Here is a 20,715-nt window from a genome sequence, read left to right on the forward strand (position 1 = left end):
CCTCATCAGTACCACAGGAAATATACAAAGAACAGTATGGATGATATGCACCTACTAGCACTAAGTGTAAAAGGTTGAAGAGAACAAATAAAATTCCTAAGACTCCATAAAGTACCATTAGTATTAACAGAGGTATTACTTAAATAAAAAAAGTAATCTCTTCATTGCAATTATCGTAAGAGTGATAATGAAAGTAACACAATTCATTAAAATAAACTTTATTCAATGCTCTCCTTCAGATTGTTTGTAGATATAACCAGAAGATCATTATACACTTTAAAGTGCCATTATAACAAAGAACAAATAAATTCTTGGTCTACCTCATACACCACCAATGCCAAATTGTAATTTTTATGAAAAAAGTTCTTAAAGGAATCAATTTACACTTTTGAAACAGAAAACATAAGAAAAGATTAGGTTACAATTTATGGATTGGATCAAATGGTTAGCATGTAAACTGTTAAAATTTACAACATCCAAAATACTGTCTCCTTCCTGCACTGATCCCCAGTAACCTAATAGTAATCATTAAGTTAATAAAAATCCTCTTGGATAATTCAATCTGTATCCTGTTACATCATATCACCAGAACAGACTATATACAATTACAAATCATTGGGTCTGCAAGAGAAACCAGAAGAATGTGTAACATAATTTGCTTTAATATTCACAGTTGAACATGTTAAGAACTCTCTTCATGACCACAATACAAATAACTAGCGGACAATGTATTGTTAATGGCCTTGTCAAAAGATTTGGGTCTGTGCCCTGAACAGGTCATTGTTTAGTGTTGTAAAACTCTTAACTCTGACAGAGTCTATCTCCAACTAGCATTAAAAGTGAACTTAATTGTAACAAGATGCTAGGGTGTAGACTGCTGACAACTGAATGCTAAAGAAACTTGGATAAGCTCCAGTGGTGAAAGGTACAGAATAGAGAGCCATGTATAGCTAACATAATAAAAGCTCCTAGTTTTTCATTCGATAACAGACAGTTTGTCAATTAAAATAAGCTTGATGTGACAATTCAGGGCGTGAAATTGCACCTAATACAGGCACCAATGCGACCAAATTTTTCACTTTGGCGACCAAATCCTGAAAGTTAGTCGCCAAATTGGCGACTAGAACGTTTCATTATAACCTACCAAGAGATATAGAGAATTCAAAAAATTTGCAAAGATAAATCCGCGGGAAACTTCCTTGTTAAGTTTGTTTCCAAAACGTAGCACATGCATCTCGATCGATAACTAGACGCCATCTTGGATTTAGATAAGCCTGAACATTGTCCACTTTGTAGCACGTTAAAGATCTTTTCCCTAACTTAATTTTGGAGGGCCTATCTAGAACGCTGACAGCGTAAAGAAAGATTTTGTTTGTCTTTGAAAATGGCGACCAACTTTTTTTGAATTGGCTACCACTTTGAAGAATTTAGGAGCCAAGTGGCTATCAGAAAAAAAAGTTAATTTCACGCCCTGCAATTATGAAGTAAACTGTAGGATGATATCTTGGGGTTTTTTAGTTACACTTGCATTCCAACAGACCTAAAATTCACATTGGCTGATAATGCCTATATATTTGTCAGCAGTCTTTAATAACTGCAAAGGAATATGCAAAGGATGCTGTATTGAAAACAATTTGAATGTAGCAGATAGTAGAGTACACTTTAAGAGTCAAGAGAAAACATATAAGAATTGTTGTTCCACAAAATCCTATTTATTAAGATGCTAAAAATATTTTGTACCAGACAAACAAGAGGAAGAGTTTGATGGATTACTTAAAAATGGAACACTGCAAATCTCAGCATTTTGTTGTCTGCCAAAGTCTAAACAAAGTCAGAGCTTTTGTTTTTCTTTATAAATGTGTCCTGTGTAACATGCTTTTTCTGTTTGATTGGGCCAATACAGTAAAAGAAAAAGGTTTTTGAAAAGATGCCACTCAATTGAAAACCATAAGAACACCACACCAGGTTTGTTTCTTGCAATTTTGGGGGCTCTGCTGCCTTCATCAGTTTCATTATATTTTCATCTTTTTTTGTCAGTACCTTGTAACCAGCCTTTAGTATTTACCTTTAATGTTATTCATGAGGCTAAACATCTTTGCCTCCCCATTCCTTGACAGCTGCCCTTAATGCCCCTGCTTGTATTTCTGGTCCAATAAGAGGATTAAGTTGACAGAAATAAGCACAAATCCAGCTAAATCATGAGTTAAGGAAATAGGAACCTTGAATAATGTGACTTTCCTTGTTTCCTTAAACATTTAAAATGCAAATGTACCAATATTAGATCAAAAACAAATTTAAATAAGCAAATAGCTATGAAGCTCAAAACTCTAAAAGGATACAATAACCAACAGCAGACAGCAGTCATGACAAGCATTGTCTGTATCAATCTGAAATCAAAAATGTTGGAAAGTTAACTTTGTCATAACCTAAAACCATGTTTTCAAAGATTTTAGCTTGAAGAACTGCACTTCAACATCCTTATAAGCTTCCTTTTCTTCCCTTGAATTAAGTTTAAGTCGAAGGCTAAATTTTTGGAGAAGATTGGCTATACCCCTCCGAAACTGCTCAGTTTCTTTAATACGCTTATGATGATGTTTTCCCGAGAGGAGTTAACCGTCTAACCCCAGAAATGATTTAAATGTACTGAACTTCTCTTAGTAATCTCAAAACATTATCCGGTTAAAAATAGCCTTAAGAAAGAATCAAATTTGATTTCGCGTAACACCTAATTCTTTTAACTACGGAACAAGAAAATGCGTGGCAACTAGTAGTAAAAATAAATCATCAGATCTTAGGAGTTGAAAAGGGTTCACAGAGATTTAAACCAGGTAAAGGATATTGGAAACATTACATTCACATTGGATTTCGCCAGACTTAAAGGTCTTTTCTGAGAGTTCAGTGGCATTAAAATTTTGAGAAGTATCAAATATCATTTACCTCTTATTCGGTCCTTTGATAAAAAGAGGAACAATTCCACCTACAATTACCCATATGGCCGTTACAACAATAACTGGAACAACTGCCAAACCTACTGCATTTCCCTTGTTCTCCATCTTGAATTATTCGGACATGTAAAGTCACGTGAAGATGTAACATTGCAACTGTAGAGGATGGCGGGAGTCGATCCAGTTTCTCTCGTGTTTGTCATGTCAACATGGCGGACGAAAGTGGCCAAATTGGCGTAATGTTAATTTGTGGCATTCCTGCTGCTGGAAAGTCTACATTTGCAAAAATATTGCATAAATACGTGCAGGAAATAACGGACGGCTCTTTTCACACAATATATGTGTGTTACGATGACTTAATTCCTTTTGATTTAGACTTGTATGGTAGCAGTACGGAAAACCCAGCTCAAAACGGTTTGGAAATGGAAACCGAAAACAGGGTTGGTAATAGCGAGACTCTAGAGAATTTTGAGAACTACTCATTATGGAAACAGCACAGAAAATACATACTCGAAGCAGTCGAAAAAATTATGAATTTGTTACAAAATAGTCCATGTGGAAATGGAGATGAAGGAAGCGGATCAAATCTTGAGGCAGTTGAATTGAAGATGGAAGGATTGTCTGGTTTTCAAGAGTTTTGGGGCATTTTCCTAAGAAGCATATCTAAGAAAGACAGAAAGTGTTCCTGCATTGAGAGTGGTTCAAGTAGCTGGAGGTAAAATACGTACGTATTTCATCCCATGCCATGATTGCTTTAAGACCACGGAATTACGCCAGCGGATTTGCTTGGGGTTGCCACCTGAAATTGCCCAGAATCCCATCATTTATAGATCAATGATTTTTCAAGGCTTAAGATTTAACCCTCATGCATATCACTGTCATTGTTACAGGTGGAATGGTAGTGCTCATGTCATTTTAGTGGATGACAATATGTTTTACCACAGTATGCGGTATGAATACGTCCAGCTAGCAAGAAAATGTAAGTAAACTGTACACATAGGGGGGTCTTTTAAGCCTACACCAAAGGTACTGGTATGCATGGAATTAAATGATAAACAATGCAGTTACACAGAGAGGCCAACTTCTCAAAATCTTAAAGGTAGAGATATTTGATTTAGGATCACATCCTCCTCCACTTCAAGAATTGATCAGTTTGTCCCAGTCTCACCCCACACATTGGTACAGTAGTTGCTGGAATGGACATACTTAATACAAATCAATTAAAAATTACAAAATTTTAAAAAGTTCAACCATACTTGATAGGGAAACTTGATAATTTTCAAGGAAGAAGGAATTTTACCTTTTCAAACTTGTATCTAAGATTTTTTATTGTACTTGGTAAAGGGGACTACGAGATATGTTCTGTATGTTCAACTCCTGCAAAGACTGTTAGAATTTGATATATAAATTCTAAATGACTTGTGTAGCAGCAACCCTACTCTATCCTGTACATTACTCTTTGGGATGACACCCCTTCTCTCTGGGGAGCTGCCCATACTCCATCCAGTCATTAGATAAATTAATAAAGGGGGTTTCTTTCTAAAGGAAATGTGGTGCCACGTTGTGGGAGAGTATAACAGGGTAATTTAGCATTATAAAGAAGTTGGTATTATGTAAATTGGCCACCTTAAAGAGTTTTCAAGCTAAAAATCAGCTTTGAAACTCTTCGTGGTGGACAATTTACATAATATCCACTCACTGATAATACTAAATTACCAAGTTATTAGGTAAGTTCTGAGTCTATCCATTGTTTTATGTAATACTTGGCTCATCCAAAGAAATTGTCCAGAACTACTTCAACCACACTAAATAAAATTGTGGTTACTACTATGATTCTGAAAAAGAGTGTTTCAGCTGTCACTGTTTTGTTTCAAGGAAGACAGAGCTGGGTTTGCAGAAGTGTTCTTGAAGTGTCCACTTGAAATTGCAGAGGAGAGAAACAACTTAAGGAGCCACCCAGTGTCATCAGACACTATGAAGAATATGTTTAGTAAAATGGAACCTCCTGAGCCTGATAAGTTTCCTTGGGAGCAGTTCAGTGTCACAATTAAATCTGAAGTACAATGGGATATTGAAATAATGTAGGTTGATCCGCTGAGAAGATTTGAATATTGCATTTATTCCACAACATCCAAATTCTCACAAGAGTCCATTCATAATGTGAATGCATCATATAGAAGGTTTGGCTCCTCTCTGAATTCATTGCTTTTCTCTAAAGCAATGATTGACATTTTTGTTTATATGAAAAAGGGGCCATGCACTAAAAATGACTTAAATTCATTTATTCATTTTTAAATTCATTTTTATAATTGCTTTGAAAGGAATTATAGGAGGCAACACCTTTAAATAGTCTTTAAGACTGGTTTACAACTGATTTCTCTGAATACTTAGATAAAATTATTTATAGACTGGACTTTTTTATAAGTGACATTCAGTGAACTCTAAACCTGCCCCTCTTCAGAGTGGGATCAGGTTTATTTAAGATACATCTCATGATAACAGTTTAATAATAAATGATGCCTGAAAATTCTTATGTGATGTGATGTATGTTATTTAATATTTTTTCATAAGGGAGAGTGTGACTCTACTTATTAGAGAGGCTTTGAAGCACCCAGCAGTACAATGTGTGGAGGACTTTGAGGAAAAGGTGGGAATGTTTATAACTGTGACTGATGGATTTTGAACTCTCGACTACCTGTACTGCTCACAAAATAATGTTTCTTTGTTTATGGAGATTTAATCAATCAATGAGAAAATTACAATACCCCTTGCTGACAACATGATCATGATTAATAGTAAAGCCAGAGCCATAATCATTGTTTTGCTAATCCATAGATACTATAAGCCTTCATAAATAACTGATATACTAGATTGGTAAAAAAAAAAAAAATTTGTTTATTGCACTGGTAAATCCATAGAAGATTACAACAATTGAAGTGCATTTTATGAAAGCAATAGGCCTCACATTTTTATCAGTTTACCAGCATAATAACCCAATTGAGATGTTGGGAGAACACAAGAGAAGTTTGTACATCACTCCAGCTTGTGATTTACATCTCAAGTGGGTTATTATACCGATAAACCAATAAAAAATGCAGTCTACTGCTTTAAGAAGTATTATCTCAAATTTAAAAATCAATAAACAAGTGCAAATTTAGTCAATTAAAAATCTAAGGAAGCTATCTAAGTATTAGAGGCTCTCTTTTTATGCTTTTATAGGAAAAGTCAAGAATGGCATGCATAACAAGCATTGTCCATCAGACTGACCAGGTTCTTAGAAAATATGTCAGCAAGGTTATCTCTGAGGCAAAAGGTAGGTTTTAACAATAAGAAATTAAGAATTACATGCCACTTGTCATGTCAGGTTTAAAATAAAACTGGATCCAAACTGGAGGGAAGAGGATAGTTGTCTTCCTTCTGTGATATAAAAATTGCAGTTACTACAAATTATTCTGTTCTCCTGTTCAAATTCATTTGCATAATCCCAATAAAGGTATTTATGGGTTATTTTGTGTTTTTGTACATCACAAACACGTGCAAACATGCATTGCATATTGTTTTGACTCCATCACATAGAAATAATTTCAAAAAAATTGTAATATTAATGAACAAGTACCAGTAAGTTGTGATATAATTTGAATAATTGATGCTTTTAGTCATGAAAGTGTGTTAAACCGTAATTAATGTGGGACAGGTTTCACTTAGAGGATTCTCCTTCCAATTCCCAAATAAATTACAGTGGTTCATTCATGTTTTATTGCACTATGTTTACTTCATGTCAAGCTAAAAAAAAAAAACTTTCTCAGTAAACCAAACCGTTTCTGCTCGATTAACCTCACAATGATGTGCAGATAGAAGGGGGGAAATGTTTAATTTCTTAATACTGTCTGAGAGGGAGGTTATTCTATTATTTTATTATTATTTTTCTATATTTTAAGAAGGAAAAACTATCTGTTAGATCAGAAATAATCATATTTGAACAGTGGCAGCCATATGCAAGTATTCCAATACCTTGCAAATAATAATAATAATCGCAATAAAAATATTTATTGGTATTATTGTTAAAATTTTTATCTACTCTATGACTGGTAAAATTGCTCTGTTTTCCTAAAATATTACCAATGCAGGAAGTGGAAAGGGGAAAAAAGAGCTTCAGTTCTTGGCAGCCCAGTTAAACAAGCAGAAGAAGGCATTTCTGGACAATCTACACAGCATCAAGAGCTATTCTGAATGCAGTGGCAAAGAGAAGAGGAGTCCAGCTTCTAAACAACACTTGCCTGGTGATAAAACAGAGATCACAAGGGACAGCTCTCGTGAAAGAACACTTGACACAGTTTGCAAGCAATCAGACACATCTGATGAAAAGCAAATTGCTCTTGTCCAAGGAAGTACCCCACATTTTAAAAACATTGTGGCTGGACAGTCAAGAATTGGTGATTCTAGATCACACTTTTGTCTCTGCTGCTTTCCAGATGTTGAAGATAAAGAAGAATTTAAGTCATATGTGGAAGAATTATTTAATGAAATTATTCAATCATAGGACAGTGCTTTTAAAATTAGACAAATTATAGAATTCCAACATTAAATAGGCCAACAGTTTTAAGCAAGAACTCAATACATGAAGTTTAAATTTTTAATGCTTGCCAAATTTTAATTATATTTCAAGTTTCTTCTGAGTTTTGTCCAATGTTAAATGACTTTTAGTAATTATAAGTCTCCCAGAAAATGATGGATTTACAATGTTGCCAAATTTATCCAACCCTTGTTATTATGAAAAGTTGTGGCATAGATCAGGAAAGAGAAAACTAAAAAGTTAACAAATGATACAACTTTGATTCTTAGGAAAAATTACTTTTTTAAATTGTCATATCACTGCTGGTTTCCCCCAAAAAGGTTCTTTTGTTTTCTTTTTATTTCAATTTAGTTTTCTTAAAAATTGATAATAGTTATTATGAGCATAAACACATGCTTGTTGAATATGAGATGATTATAAGCAACTAACACATAGGACCATACACCTCACTGGCTGTCTATCATCTGGAGTTATGTAAATGTGAAAGTCAAAACCCCTCAACTCCCATAAGTGACAAGACAGAATTTCTCCCTTACAATATTGATCCAACATCAAGCAGACAAGTGATGAGAAAATGAAAAATATTAATTAGGGGATTGTTGGTTGATACAATACCAAATTCTCCAAACTCACATCACAAGAATTGTATGGTAGACAGTAAGGAGAATTACTAATGAAGTCTTGGAGATGAAAAGATTAATAAATACTTTTAACAATGTACATAAAAAACTTAGTGCTTCTGATTGGCTGAAAATCAGTGCATATTTCATTAACACAAGTCGCAAGACTTCGAAATTTAAGGTAGAAAATGATTTTGTAAAGTGTAAATATCTCTAAGGTACCTACTTAGTATGCAAACCCTGCTCTGCATAGCTTAACATGATTTGCTAGTTAAGTGTAAAAGGATGACTTGGGGTATTGGCTTATTAAAGCCAAATTCCTAATCATGTTATTACCTAAACTAATTTATCATTTGCATCTACCTATAGGATGTAATTTAGTGTTAACAACTGAGTTGTAAATGTAAATTAGCCACCATAAAGGGTAAAAAAGCTGATGTTTCAAGCGTTAGTATTTTGTCAGAGCGATAGATGGAGGGCTCTGATGAATCGTCAACAAATCGCTCTGATGAAGGGCTAATGCTTGAAATGTCAGCTTTTTTACCCTTTATGGTGGCTAATTTACGTTTTCAACTCAGATGTTAACACTAAATTACCTGCTATACTCTCCCACCAATACAGCACCACAGTTTCTTTAGAACTTACTCCTTTATTCATTTACCTATAGCATGGACTCCTTTTACACCGGATTAAACTATTTATTGATTAAAATAAACCCAGTTAGTTGGTTGGGTTCTACTGTAAAACTTGATCACGATGTTTTGAGGAGTCAAACTGGGAGCAATTTTTAGTTGGTTATAGTTAATTGGTTTTAGTTAGTTGGTTGGGTTCTACTGTAAAACTTGATCATGATGTTTTGAGGAGTTAAACTGGGAGCAATTCAAAAACACTACTGGAAGGAGACCCAGCCCTGATTGTTGAAAAAAAATGTTTGCGATATACAAACACCTACAACATCCAACAATAACTTGATAGGGTTAGGTTATGCATTTATTCATCTCACAAACCCAACTATACTTTTAGGCCTGCTTTCTGCTCAAGTAGGATTCCCTTTTCATAAATATGTTAATATGCAGCTATTAATAATATAACCTGTTACTACTAACATTTATACTCTAGTTACTCTTAGGAAAATCAATTATTATAGGAATAATTATTAATGATAGAAAACCCTATTCACCCTCTCATTTGTAAGGAGTTTTGAAGGCCAGTTGGCTTTCTAGCTCTTATTGGTTCCCAACAGAATGACACTTCTATTGAGGTCCTATTGAGGATTTACACTGTATGTGCCTGATATCTTTTGAAATTTTAAAAAAGTGAATATTCTATAATACTAAATGTTGGTGTTGGTCAATGCATTCCGACAACATTACATTGAAATCTGAAAAAATATTTTTAACAATACCCAACATGTTGCTTACCCAGTAGGTTACTATTTTTTCTTGACTCAGTATGCATTCCAATATTTATCTCCAAGTCTATCACCCAGCTAGAATGTCAAGTACACATACTTTAGGTATATGACAAACTTTATCCTAAAATCAATTCACCTAGTGCATCCCTCTGGATTTTGTGTGAAAAATTATTAATAGGGAGCAATTCATACACTACTTGTTCTAAAAATTAAGTCATCTTCTTCTATTAAATATCAACTGGCATTACACAACATACTCGAAGCACACAAAACCCCAAGCCACAAGTAAAAAGTCAGATATGGAGAAAAGACAATGTAAACTCATAGATCTGCCAGACTAAGTATGAATTATCAGGAAGATAAAAATAATAATTATGGATGATAAATATATATAAACTACGAATTTGAAGCAAAAGATGCTAAACAAAGATGGGGACTAGGATACCCCAATCAAACTAACATGTATTTCAGGGAAAACAAACTTTAAAGTGAAGTATGGAACAGGTGACTTCCAAGAAACACAAAATAATTATGATCATCAGTGTTCCTAGTCTTAAAGCTGATTATCTCTAAAGCGCCTGAAATAAAAACAAAAGAAAGGTAAGTTATTTTAAAACCCCTTTGGATGGAGTGTTCTAAAACTAAAACCCACTGAAAGTAATCACAAAAGCCAATCACAGCAAAGGAAGGGGCAATTGAGAACTAAAAGTAAAAACAAGCAAACTGTCTGAAGCACAAGAAAATACAACCAGGATGTGATTGGCTTTAATTTTGCATCTGACTGGCTAAGAAGGTGGCACTAGTTTTCTGGACCAGTCCTACATCAATGTAAAAACAAAACCAATTTGATTCTGGGTTACTTCTGTCACTCAATACATGTTGCTTGATCCTTATTGTATTATTCCAGTAATCATGCAATTTCAGTAAATAGGACTAGACTGTACATTCATTACATTTGTGATAACAGTGTTATATATAGCATGAAATTTGCCATGTTTTTCTTTTTTACCTTCTTGCATTCTCAAGCATTTGTGCTTTCCTTTGATTAAGAAGTCTTTGCCTTTCCTCTGAATTTCGTGAAAATTTTATTTGAGGTGTAGTTGAAGTTTTCTGAAAGAAATAGTCTTGATTAAAAAAGAACAAACAAACACACTGGATTGCCCTGACTCACTGTCATGACAAAAACACTCACTTCATTAGCATTCCCTGAAGAGGCAGTCTTCCCATCACTATCTGACTTAGCTTCCCTGTCCTCTTTCTCTGGTGCGTAGCTGACTCTTCCTTCCAAAATATTGGTGATAGTTGTATCAACACAGTGTGTCTGACCTTGAATAAAGAGAACATGCCATGCATTTAGGAGGGGTGGGCTAAAAAGGTAAGGAGATGTCAGACTATGGTTAGTTGTGTGCACTTCAGTTCTTCAGCTTACTTTGTAGCAATGAGCAATGACTGAAAAGCTACAATGTAGATGTAAGGTTTAAATCATTGCATTGTTCTACTCTGTACTTAAAATACTCCTTCTAACTGTGCAAGATGTAGTGATTAACTTCAAATGATGCACAATTGACATGAGTAACAAACTTTATCTAGCTGTTAATATTAAACAATTTACAGCACTGATTAAACATGCAACATATTACTTCACAATAATATAACCAATGAGTGGAAAAAGTAGTTGGCACACCTCCCTTTACAAGGTGATCGACAACCCTCCAACGAACATAATAAACAGAAATTATAGCTTTTAATAAATCATTCATTAATGATTTACAGCACAGACAAAACATTCAGAACAGTTTGTTAAATATCTAGCTAATCAAAATCTCTTGAAAAGATAAAACTGGAATCAAGTTCCATTTGTCTAATATATTACAAATTGGTTTCATGACAGAAATAGTTACTCAAATTTTGTAATTAAAACCAACTTACTCAAATCTCTTGATATAGCTGATGAGGGAACCTGAGGAAGTACTTCTCTAACCTGTTGTACCATTCTTGCCAGCCTTGTGTTTCGACTTGTACTGTTCAGGGGCTGACTGGGAGGGGTGCTTCCATTTGGGGCTGACTTAGGTTCCTGAGATTGGGGATTTTTATGAACTACAACACAACACACAAATAAATTATATTTAAAAGATGGGTTTTGTGAAAAGAATTTTTTTTAATTGTTTGAGCATCCAAAGTTCTTGCTGTCAAACTATAGAAAATGCTGTGACAAACTGGTAACCAGGCACAGTGGCCTGCCTGGAGCAAGACACATTGGTTGCATCATTGTGTTAAGTTTCTTGCACAAGATACTTTGAATTGCCTTCACAATGCTCCTCTGATCTCCATCCAGATGAATAAAATTGGTTCTATATGACTGTCTGTGAAAATCAGATGAATTGTTGGATAGAGGGGTGGCAGGGGGTTAACTTGCTATGAACTAGCACTCCATCCTGGAGGCATTATTCCTAGTCCGTCTATAATATAGCAACTGAAGACAAGCAGCAAAAATTATGGGTCACTTTAGGCCTCTGAGACTTAACGTCACTGATGCTCTTTTAAAAGAAAAGGTATACCTGCTTCCAGGTCTTTTACATCCTGAGCGGTGAAGCCTGTGGGTGTCAGCCCAGAGGAACTAGCCATGTACTGCAGTATCAAGAACAAACGTTATCATGCAATGAATGCCAAATTGTGTACTCTTGTCACTGAAAAAAACTTGTAGACAATCTATAAAACCATGGGCGCTGAAAATCTAGTCACAATTTCTATAAATGTCACAAAATGGTACTTTCTGTGTTGCCATTCAACTTCTGGTCATTGTCAAGTATTGAGGTTGAAATTAATGATTTTCTCTGTCACTGTCACTCACATCTACCTACAGATGATTAGTTGAAATTGATGCATTCTGGCATAACCTCCTTGGTGCATTTTAGCCATCATTACATGCATTTTGAAATCGCTGGTGATCCTTGCAATCTGATCGGCTCTCATTGGAGAAATTTATCCATGAATTACATCATGTTAAAAATGGGTTAGGGTAAATATAACTTACATGCAATGTAGGAAACCATGCTTTGAGAATTTCAAACAACTGAGTCCAACTCTTTTGCCAAATTTCTTTTGCTGTATTTTGGTAGTAATTTAGGAATAAAAAATAAATATAAGACCAGGGTGGAGGAGTGTCACACCTTCTGTATATCACTGGAAATGTCTTCTGCTTTGGATTCTACTTTGGATTCTACTGGAGGAAGAAATCTGCAAAAAAGTATTAAAAAAGGTTTCTGATCATCCACAGGATTTTGGGGAAAAAAGATAAATTAGAAGGTACTGATATTGATTGTCATGAATGAAAATATCTATGGCATAAAACAACAAAAAGATTTTAAAGATATGAATATGTTTTATTAGCAATCAAGAGCTGGTGCAATAATATTTCTCTTGTATGCTAGAATAGGAATCTGCTATATGAGCAGAAAACTCAACCAGAATAATTAATTAAAGTTATAACAAAAAGGCTTCATTTCACTGGGAGCTCATCAGGATCGATCCCTAACGAGTAAGCCCTTTTTTAAAGCAAAGAGAATCAGAGGGAGTTAACCCAAATTATCTTTGTTACTCCCCCTTACTGATGCAGCACCACTGTTTCTTTAAAAATAAATTATACCCTCATTGTGGGACACTGGCCCCTGAAGGAACTCACCTTATATTGTAAAGTGTATATGGTACAAACAAAGACCAAGAAAAGTCCTGCCACCAACCACTTCCTAAAACATGCTATCAAAAAGAGAAACAGTTTTAAAAACTTTTCTTTATATCATTGTCTTATTATTATAATAGCATTCCTTTATGATAAACAAGTTTTGGTGGATTTGAAATAGAAGAGCAACCAGGACTTGAAATTCATCTTTCCATAAAAGGCCATTCTTTGAGCAAAAGTCAATCTTAAAATCTGAAGCTTTTGGCTTTCAGTCTAAACTTAATGTTTGTTTCATTACTTATCTGAAGCTGAAAACTGTACGTTTATAATATTAGTTGATTGTTTATCTCAAACTGACAGCCAAAAACTTAATTGTCAGTGTGCTGAGTTTTCCTTTTCTTAACTTATAAATAACTAACCAAAGGAAACAATTTATCAGAAAAGGCCTTTTGTAACAGTTGGTCAAGTGACCTACAAATGGTAAGCTGGGGTTGTGTTAACTCAAGAAATGAAAATATCATATTCTACTTAGAAAACAGTCAGAATGCAAATATATTCTGTATTTACCAGCACATATGTTGCACCCATGCATGGGCTGCTCCACAGATTTTTGATTAATTTTCGTGGAAAAAAAAAATTAGTGAATTGCAATCAGAGGTCACGTAGCTGTTGTAATGAAACCAATTACCAATTAAAGTAATTTTAAAGTGATGTTTGTTTTGAAATAATAGAGAAGTACAACAATTTGAAAAAAACTTTACTGATGCTGGTGTCAAAATGCTTCAATAGTGTATACTAAGCTGTACCCCAAGTTTCATCCCTTTTTTTCAAATAAAAACCTGTGGCCTATCCATGGGTAAATAATGTATTTGAGGCAAAATATTGATAGGAGAGCATAATCCTCTAATGCAAATCCTTCTACTTTCTAAAAGCTACCAAAACTCTCTTTAGTGGAAAATTTTCAGAATGCCCACATATCTAAGATTATAGAAAGTAATAGAAAATCCTAAGAAGTTTACTTCCAGAACCACCCACTGTAAGTTACAATTTCAAAACTATTTAACTGAGTGAGAATACAAACTCACAGGGGGTATTGGGACAAAAAGAGGGCGTCTCACTGTGATTACTGCCTGCAAAAATCAAAAAATTATATCATTAGGAAGGTATTTGAAGATAAACACAAATACTGGAATACTGGAACTAAAAGAAAAACACACTTCTCCCTAATCTTCCAAGACCTTGGAAAATAAATTTTTAACTGTACATTACTTTTGCAAGAATTCCGAACCATTTCCATGATATTACCCATCAGTAACTAGAATTGTGTTAATCTCAGTTATTGAGGTAAAATTTATTCAAAGACAGAGAAGATATTGCCAGTAATACCACTTACAGGTAATACAGTGCTGCTAAACTGGAAACACCATGAGCTGTAACAGTAAGGAAAACCAAACAAACTTTGTCAGAAATGCATCAAATTATTCATCAGTCACATTTTGAACTTATCAAGTTGACAGTCAATGTGGGTAATTATCATGACAAAATGCCAATGCCACAATCCTGGCCCCAATAGCCAATAATTCATGAAGAACTAAGCTTAAATTGCGATAAGCTTTTACATAGTAAATAAACACAAAACATAAATAAACACCACTAAAATATATAATTTGGTTGAAACTTAACTACATTAAGTTTCAAGCCTTAGAAAGGTACTAAATATGCAGTAAAATGTTGGGTGTTATTACTTTACACACTATGATAGCAGCTGAATTACTTTGTGAACTTCACTTTTGGTCAACAAGGAACTGAATGAAAATAAAACTGCTCATCTAAAAAGTGTAAAATTTCTTTAAAAGTACTTAATCATTGTTAATAGCAAAAAATACATTGTCTGTTAACAGTTTTAGGTCTAAGGTACTCAGTAGTTTTTAATATTCTACTGTACTAGTTTTTATTCAGAATTTATATTTTTGTATTATGTGAAGCTCTTAGATTTTTAACATTATTATAGTTATTATTATTTTTAGAGTTTGTGTGATGTTGTGTGATTTTACAGACTCAATAGATTTAGATTTAGATTAAGATTAAGAAAAACTGTATGATACATACTTGAATTTTAAAAGGCCTCTCTTTCCATTGGTTATTTTTTCCTCTGGAAATGCCAGAAGAGGAAAGTCAGACCCTAAACAAAAGAAAAAAAACTATAATTGCAACAACAATAGATATACAATGAAATAAGGATCAAACTATTGCCACTATAAGTTAGAAACATTTCTTTAACTTCAAATAACATTTTGATTGCTACAGATGCTGTTAGTTAGAAAAAAATATTCTCGATCTAAGTGTTTGATTACAGGGAAAAAAGATAATTTGAAGGCAAATGCATCAATACCATCACCTGAGTGGGAACTATTCCTCTTCTAATTTCATAGAAAAGGTTGTGGTTATTCATCGTGGTGAATAACAATAAAAGCTAAGTTTTTCATTTGCCTCACGATGTAGTCACATGTGATGTAGATCCCATCACACGTGACTACATCATGAGACAAATGAAAAACTTAGCTTTTATCACTCCCCTTTTCAAGTTAAGTTCATCCTGCTCACAAAGGATTTGAACCCTTAAACCCTTAAGAGTGACGCTTTCTTATTTCTCCTTGCAGTATTACCCTTGAATTAAAAGTTAAGGGAGAAAAAAGGAAAATAAATTCAAGAAGCTTCTGATTGTCAAACAAATTCTCCTTGCCAGTACCAGTGCAGAGAATATGAATGCTAATGTTAGGGTGCAAAAGGGTACATACAAAAAAAGCTTAATATACTCCTAATAATATCCCTCATATCACAGCCTCCCTTACACTTCTTGTCTAATCAGGGGCATTAAAACTGAAAATGTAATAAAAACTTTTTCAAAGTACACCAATTTAAAACTTTCAGTACATAATTTTTCTAAATTGGTTCCCAATTTTTCAACTAAGACCCTTGTGCACAGTGGCTCCCTGTATATAAATGTTTCTTATTAAGTTAACACATCCAGTGATAATCAAACTTTCTTGTGACAAAAAGCTGAAATCCGAAAAAGTCAATAGTATTTTTGTTATTCCTTATTTTCTATAAATTATTATTAATACAACTCTAAATAAACGAGGATTGTGCAGTATCATTCCAACACTTTTAGAGCACAAAAGAAGTAAGTGACACATTGTAGAGTTGAGCTTCTCCAAAAAATCCTTTACACCCTATTTTACACACAACACCAAAACTACATTAAATCAACTACACCTGTAGCTCTTACCCTGTAAGTACTCTTTAATCTCTCTGTCTACATTTTCTCTTTGTTTGTCAGCACTAAATTCTTGATACCCTAGGACCCACTTTAAAAGCCATGGACAATCACATCTGCTGTATGGCTGGAAAATATCACAAGGTCTTTGCTGAATACAACATTTCACTGCAGATATCAATTAACTTGTAGGTGATAGTTTGTCTAATGATATAGAGTCATTATCAGTAGTAGTAATAGTAGTATATGGCTTCATTTATTTCAACTACTTCTGCCAGGCAATGGGGTCGAGTCACCACAGTAACAAAGGTTTAAAATTTCAGTCAGCTCTGTAACCACTTGCAGTATAAGCTTTAAACAGCACTAATCACAGACCGAAAAAGTCCACAAACAAATTGTCAAGCTAGTTTGTGAATCAGATTCAAATGTGGCATGTTCCAGCCATCAGTCCAGATACTGGTCAGCAAAATCACTTGAAAGTTTATAGAAAGAGTGAAACTTTATCTTTTTAATCAGAAATTAATAATAAAGATATTTCTCAATTTTGTTTACTTTTTATTTTTGTCTTAAAGTAACAAGCCCCCTCCCAATTGTCTGAGCTGAATTTTAAGACTGAAACTCAGTCATTAAGACAACTTATAGGTCAGACTAACCATAACACTAGGAAGTATTGTTTCAACGGCAACATTATCCAGGCATGTAACATGATTGGTGACAACAAGCTGTAAAGAATAAATGAAAAACATGTACACCACAGTTAATTGTCCTTTTGTTCAAGAACTTTTAAGTTTGCAGTTTTTGAGATGATGACATTCTGTTCTCATTCTCAGAGTAATTTAGCTTTCTAGAAGTTATTAAATAAAACACAGTGATAAGTTATCGACAGGGCACTCATCCATTATCTATATGACCCTGTAAACTATGGTGGGGAGCAAGTTTTGTAGACTAATCACAGCATGAACACAAGCAAAACCAATGAAATACTGGATTTCTTTTGATGCCAAAACACAAACAGTTCTTAGCAAATAAGCAATGTTGAAGAATCTTTATTAGTACCTTATGCTGATCTTTATTAAAGTTTTCAAATCCCTCATGGGTTACAGCAATCCCTAATATCTTACTAGATACTCTGAGAAGAATCCTACAAAATCAAAAGGAACACAATTTTAGCTTCTCATGTTAAGGCCTTTAAGCACATCTAGTTTATTAAAATAATTTTGTAATACTAGTGATCATTAAATACTAGTATTTTAATACTAGTGATCATTAAAATAACTCATCTAATTAATTTCACATTGAGCTGGAACATATAATATTTTGGTAATGGTAATGCTTGTAAACATATTTAAAAAGTATTGGATCATTTCAAGCATGTCAAAAGACAATCATTTCTATTTGATTGGTAGTCTTTCAAGACACATCCTAGTTCTTTGGCACCAGCATTTTTTTTTTTGAATAAAGACTCTGTCTTTACTTCACACTATATATGCATACCTGCATATGTTTACTCACTCATTTGTGACAGTCAAGTTTAGACACCACCTCAATACCATTTCTTCACTTTAATTTTCCAGATATGTAAATTTCATAGGTATGTAAAAACAATGCGCAAAGCATTTGAAAAGCAGGTCCAATTTATACACCTGTACTGACTTCATTGTATTTAAAGCTTGAAGAGTGATAAAAAAAGTGGTAATAGAAACAGATATTTCTTGCATCCCTACTATTCAAGGAAATGAGAGAGGAGGGGTGCACTTACCCTAGAGGGGTGCTTGTTTGACATTGTGGTACAGGCGGGTGACAATTATTGAGTGGACGACATTTATTAGAGCATTGGCATATATTCAAGGAGATACAGCATATGTGAAAGCTTGCACTCATGCATGCAGTTTTCAAGCTTTAATTGGAATTTGTGGTTAAACCTGACCACACATGAATTTTAATCTCAGGCCTCTTTAGGAGCAGCTGTACAGTGACATAGTTTCTCACCTCCTTATTATTGATCCTTTGGGTAACACTGTCAACATAAGAAGGAGCTGAAGTCCAAAGAAGATTCTAAATATCACAAGCAGGAGGCCACATGGAATGTATAACAATAGTGGTAATGGTCCTCCACCACCTGGCAGCCTAGAATCAAACAAACAAAACAATAACTTCATGTAATAATTATTTAACAAGTGAAATTGCCCCCTTTGCACTTCTCCCTAAGGTCCATAGCCCTACATGAAGCTCCATTGCTGCAAAGTATGGTTGAGTTGCCCCAATCACGAAGTCAAGTCACTCTCAATCAGTTTTTGCTTCCTTCTCGGGGTAGACTCTTGTGAAGGCACTCATCGTTTGAAGGTTTGATACTCAGGCTGTTGACCTTCCAAGCTTTGAAACTTATATCAAGATATGTTTAAAAACTTATACTTAGGTCATAAGTTGGGAGGGATATAACAATGATATGGAGTAATAGAACGTGGGGAAACTTTGCTAGGGGGTGACGTCACATACAAATAATAATCGTAATAGTCTAATTTTTGGCTCAATTGACTCAAAATTGATAAGGTCATACATTTACATATTAGAGGACAGACTATTGAAAAATATTGTCACCAGATAACAAGTGCTTCTAGCTGTGAGTTAACATAACAAACATATATTAGTAGGCTCCATGTATTTGTTTATTGTAAGGAAATATGATCGCAAAGGAAATTTACAAAGTATATGATACTTTGAAGTGACAACTTGATTTTCAAAAGTTAGCGCTTTTACTCCCAGCAACTCAGTAGTCACTCTCCTTTCTGTTAGCCAGTCTTCTAAAAGTGTTATTTACAGGAATTTGGTTCTGAGCTCGAGATCTACTGTTGTGTTCTTTAGGTTGATGCTTTCATCTTTTTATATATCTATTATCACAGTGTTGTCCTAAAAATAATAGCTGTAGTAAATGCCTGTCTAATTTAGTGTCCATAAATGTGAATCTATATCAAAGTCTCGTTCTTTATATACGAGGAATTTCCCTTGTATTATTCTAAACTTCGTACAGGTTTAACTTGAAATAATATGATCAATACTTGATGCCATTTTACCTGTCACGATCCAGTAAGTCCGTAAGTCTCAAATCTAAGGCCATCTTCTCTTATAAAACACCAGAAAGCAGTCTTAGCCCATAAAAGAACAAAATGAAAATAATTTAACGTAGTTATATTCCAGGAATCACACCACGTCGCCGGTCCGTCGCCGGTCTTACTTGGGTGACGCTATAGAAGGCGTTCGTAGAGGATACACGGTAATTTTGGTCAGCGGGGACATTATGAAACCCGCGAGAATTCGAGAATATTGCGAAAGCCCTCGAATGGATGACATCTAAAAACAGAAGACAATTTTTGATTAAGACACTAGAATGCGTAATGATGGCGGCGACTAATCATTCTTCTTTAAATAAATCGAAGTTATTATTATTTATACACTATTTCTGTTGAAAACCAGTACTTCTTGGGTTATCTCGACGGGAAAAGAGACGAGTTCGAGGATATGCTCGAAAGGTTTCTTCTTAGTTTCACATGCTTTGTAAAGAAGGCCTTGCACTCAAAGGAGTTAAATCACAAGAAGTTTTCGAAAAATGGTAGGCAGTTTCTTTTATTTTTAGCTGATTTGTTTGCCTTTATCAATTCGGTGTGGGCCTTGTAGAGACTTGATCTTTGGCGGCAATTTTGTAAAAAAAACTTACGCAATGCTCCGGGCGTAAAAGTGTTGAAATATTTAAAAGTATTTCATATATAGGAAAATTCTTGGAAAACACTCTAAGTACGTAATCTAGTATACCGAAATACTTTTTCAAATTATACATTTGCAGCGTCTCCCGTCTTTGAACACAATGGTGGTAATGTACCGATCCAATTTTTTGGCAAACCGTTTACCATCGTAAGCAATGAAACTCGGCATTGCCCCCACGGACCAACAAAGGTGAGAATTCCTTTTGAAAACAGAGTTTTAAATATAATGAAACGTACCAGAAGTATTCGATTTTTGCATAACCCGCGAAAGTTTTATAATTTTTCTAGGTATTTTAGTGGAGGAATCCATCGAGCTTTTCGCATACTGAGGAAACAAAATCGGAAAGGTCACTTACATCCATTTACATCAGAATTCCCCATAAACGCAGGGTGTGTACAATTCTTGAAATTCCCGTTCGTTATTTCACGAATTATCTGACGTTTCAGTG

At 34.4% G+C, this 20,715-nt stretch overlaps 3 protein-coding genes across 3 annotated transcripts; 1 reads left to right on the forward strand and 2 right to left on the reverse strand.

Moving 5' to 3' along the window:
* Positions 1-202: 202 nt before the first annotated feature.
* Positions 203-3,074, reverse strand: LOC131786309 (V-type proton ATPase subunit e). The gene is made up of 4 exons (XM_059103348.2): positions 2,938-3,074; positions 2,340-2,387; positions 2,066-2,191; positions 203-621 (listed from the first exon to the last, which is right to left on the reverse strand). The coding sequence occupies exons 1-3, from the start codon at positions 3,051-3,053 to the stop codon at positions 2,086-2,088; spliced, it is 270 nt and encodes an 89-aa protein (XP_058959331.2). The 5' UTR covers positions 3,054-3,074; the 3' UTR covers positions 203-621; positions 2,066-2,085.
* Positions 3,075-3,154: 80 nt separating this feature from the next.
* On the forward strand, positions 3,155-7,621 carry LOC131786283 (L-seryl-tRNA(Sec) kinase-like). Its single transcript, XM_059103317.2, has 6 exons — positions 3,155-3,660; positions 3,836-3,924; positions 4,825-5,026; positions 5,517-5,592; positions 6,165-6,258; positions 7,073-7,621. The coding sequence occupies exons 1-6, from the start codon at positions 3,155-3,157 to the stop codon at positions 7,483-7,485; spliced, it is 1,380 nt and encodes a 459-aa protein (XP_058959300.2). The 3' UTR covers positions 7,486-7,621.
* Positions 7,622-8,082: 461 nt separating this feature from the next.
* On the reverse strand, positions 8,083-19,749 carry LOC131786284 (lipid droplet-regulating VLDL assembly factor AUP1). Its single transcript, XM_059103318.2, has 15 exons — positions 19,580-19,749; positions 18,498-18,635; positions 17,565-17,649; positions 17,162-17,230; positions 16,521-16,635; positions 15,341-15,413; positions 14,625-14,661; positions 14,317-14,361; positions 13,235-13,308; positions 12,723-12,789; positions 12,111-12,180; positions 11,482-11,649; positions 10,745-10,878; positions 10,562-10,662; positions 8,083-10,130 (listed from the first exon to the last, which is right to left on the reverse strand). The coding sequence occupies exons 1-15, from the start codon at positions 19,621-19,623 to the stop codon at positions 10,106-10,108; spliced, it is 1,245 nt and encodes a 414-aa protein (XP_058959301.2). The 5' UTR covers positions 19,624-19,749; the 3' UTR covers positions 8,083-10,105.
* Positions 19,750-20,715: the final 966 nt, after the last annotated feature.

This window comes from Pocillopora verrucosa, chromosome 1 (assembly GCF_036669915.1).
Source record: "Pocillopora verrucosa isolate sample1 chromosome 1, ASM3666991v2, whole genome shotgun sequence".
NCBI lineage: Eukaryota > Metazoa > Cnidaria > Anthozoa > Scleractinia > Pocilloporidae > Pocillopora > Pocillopora verrucosa.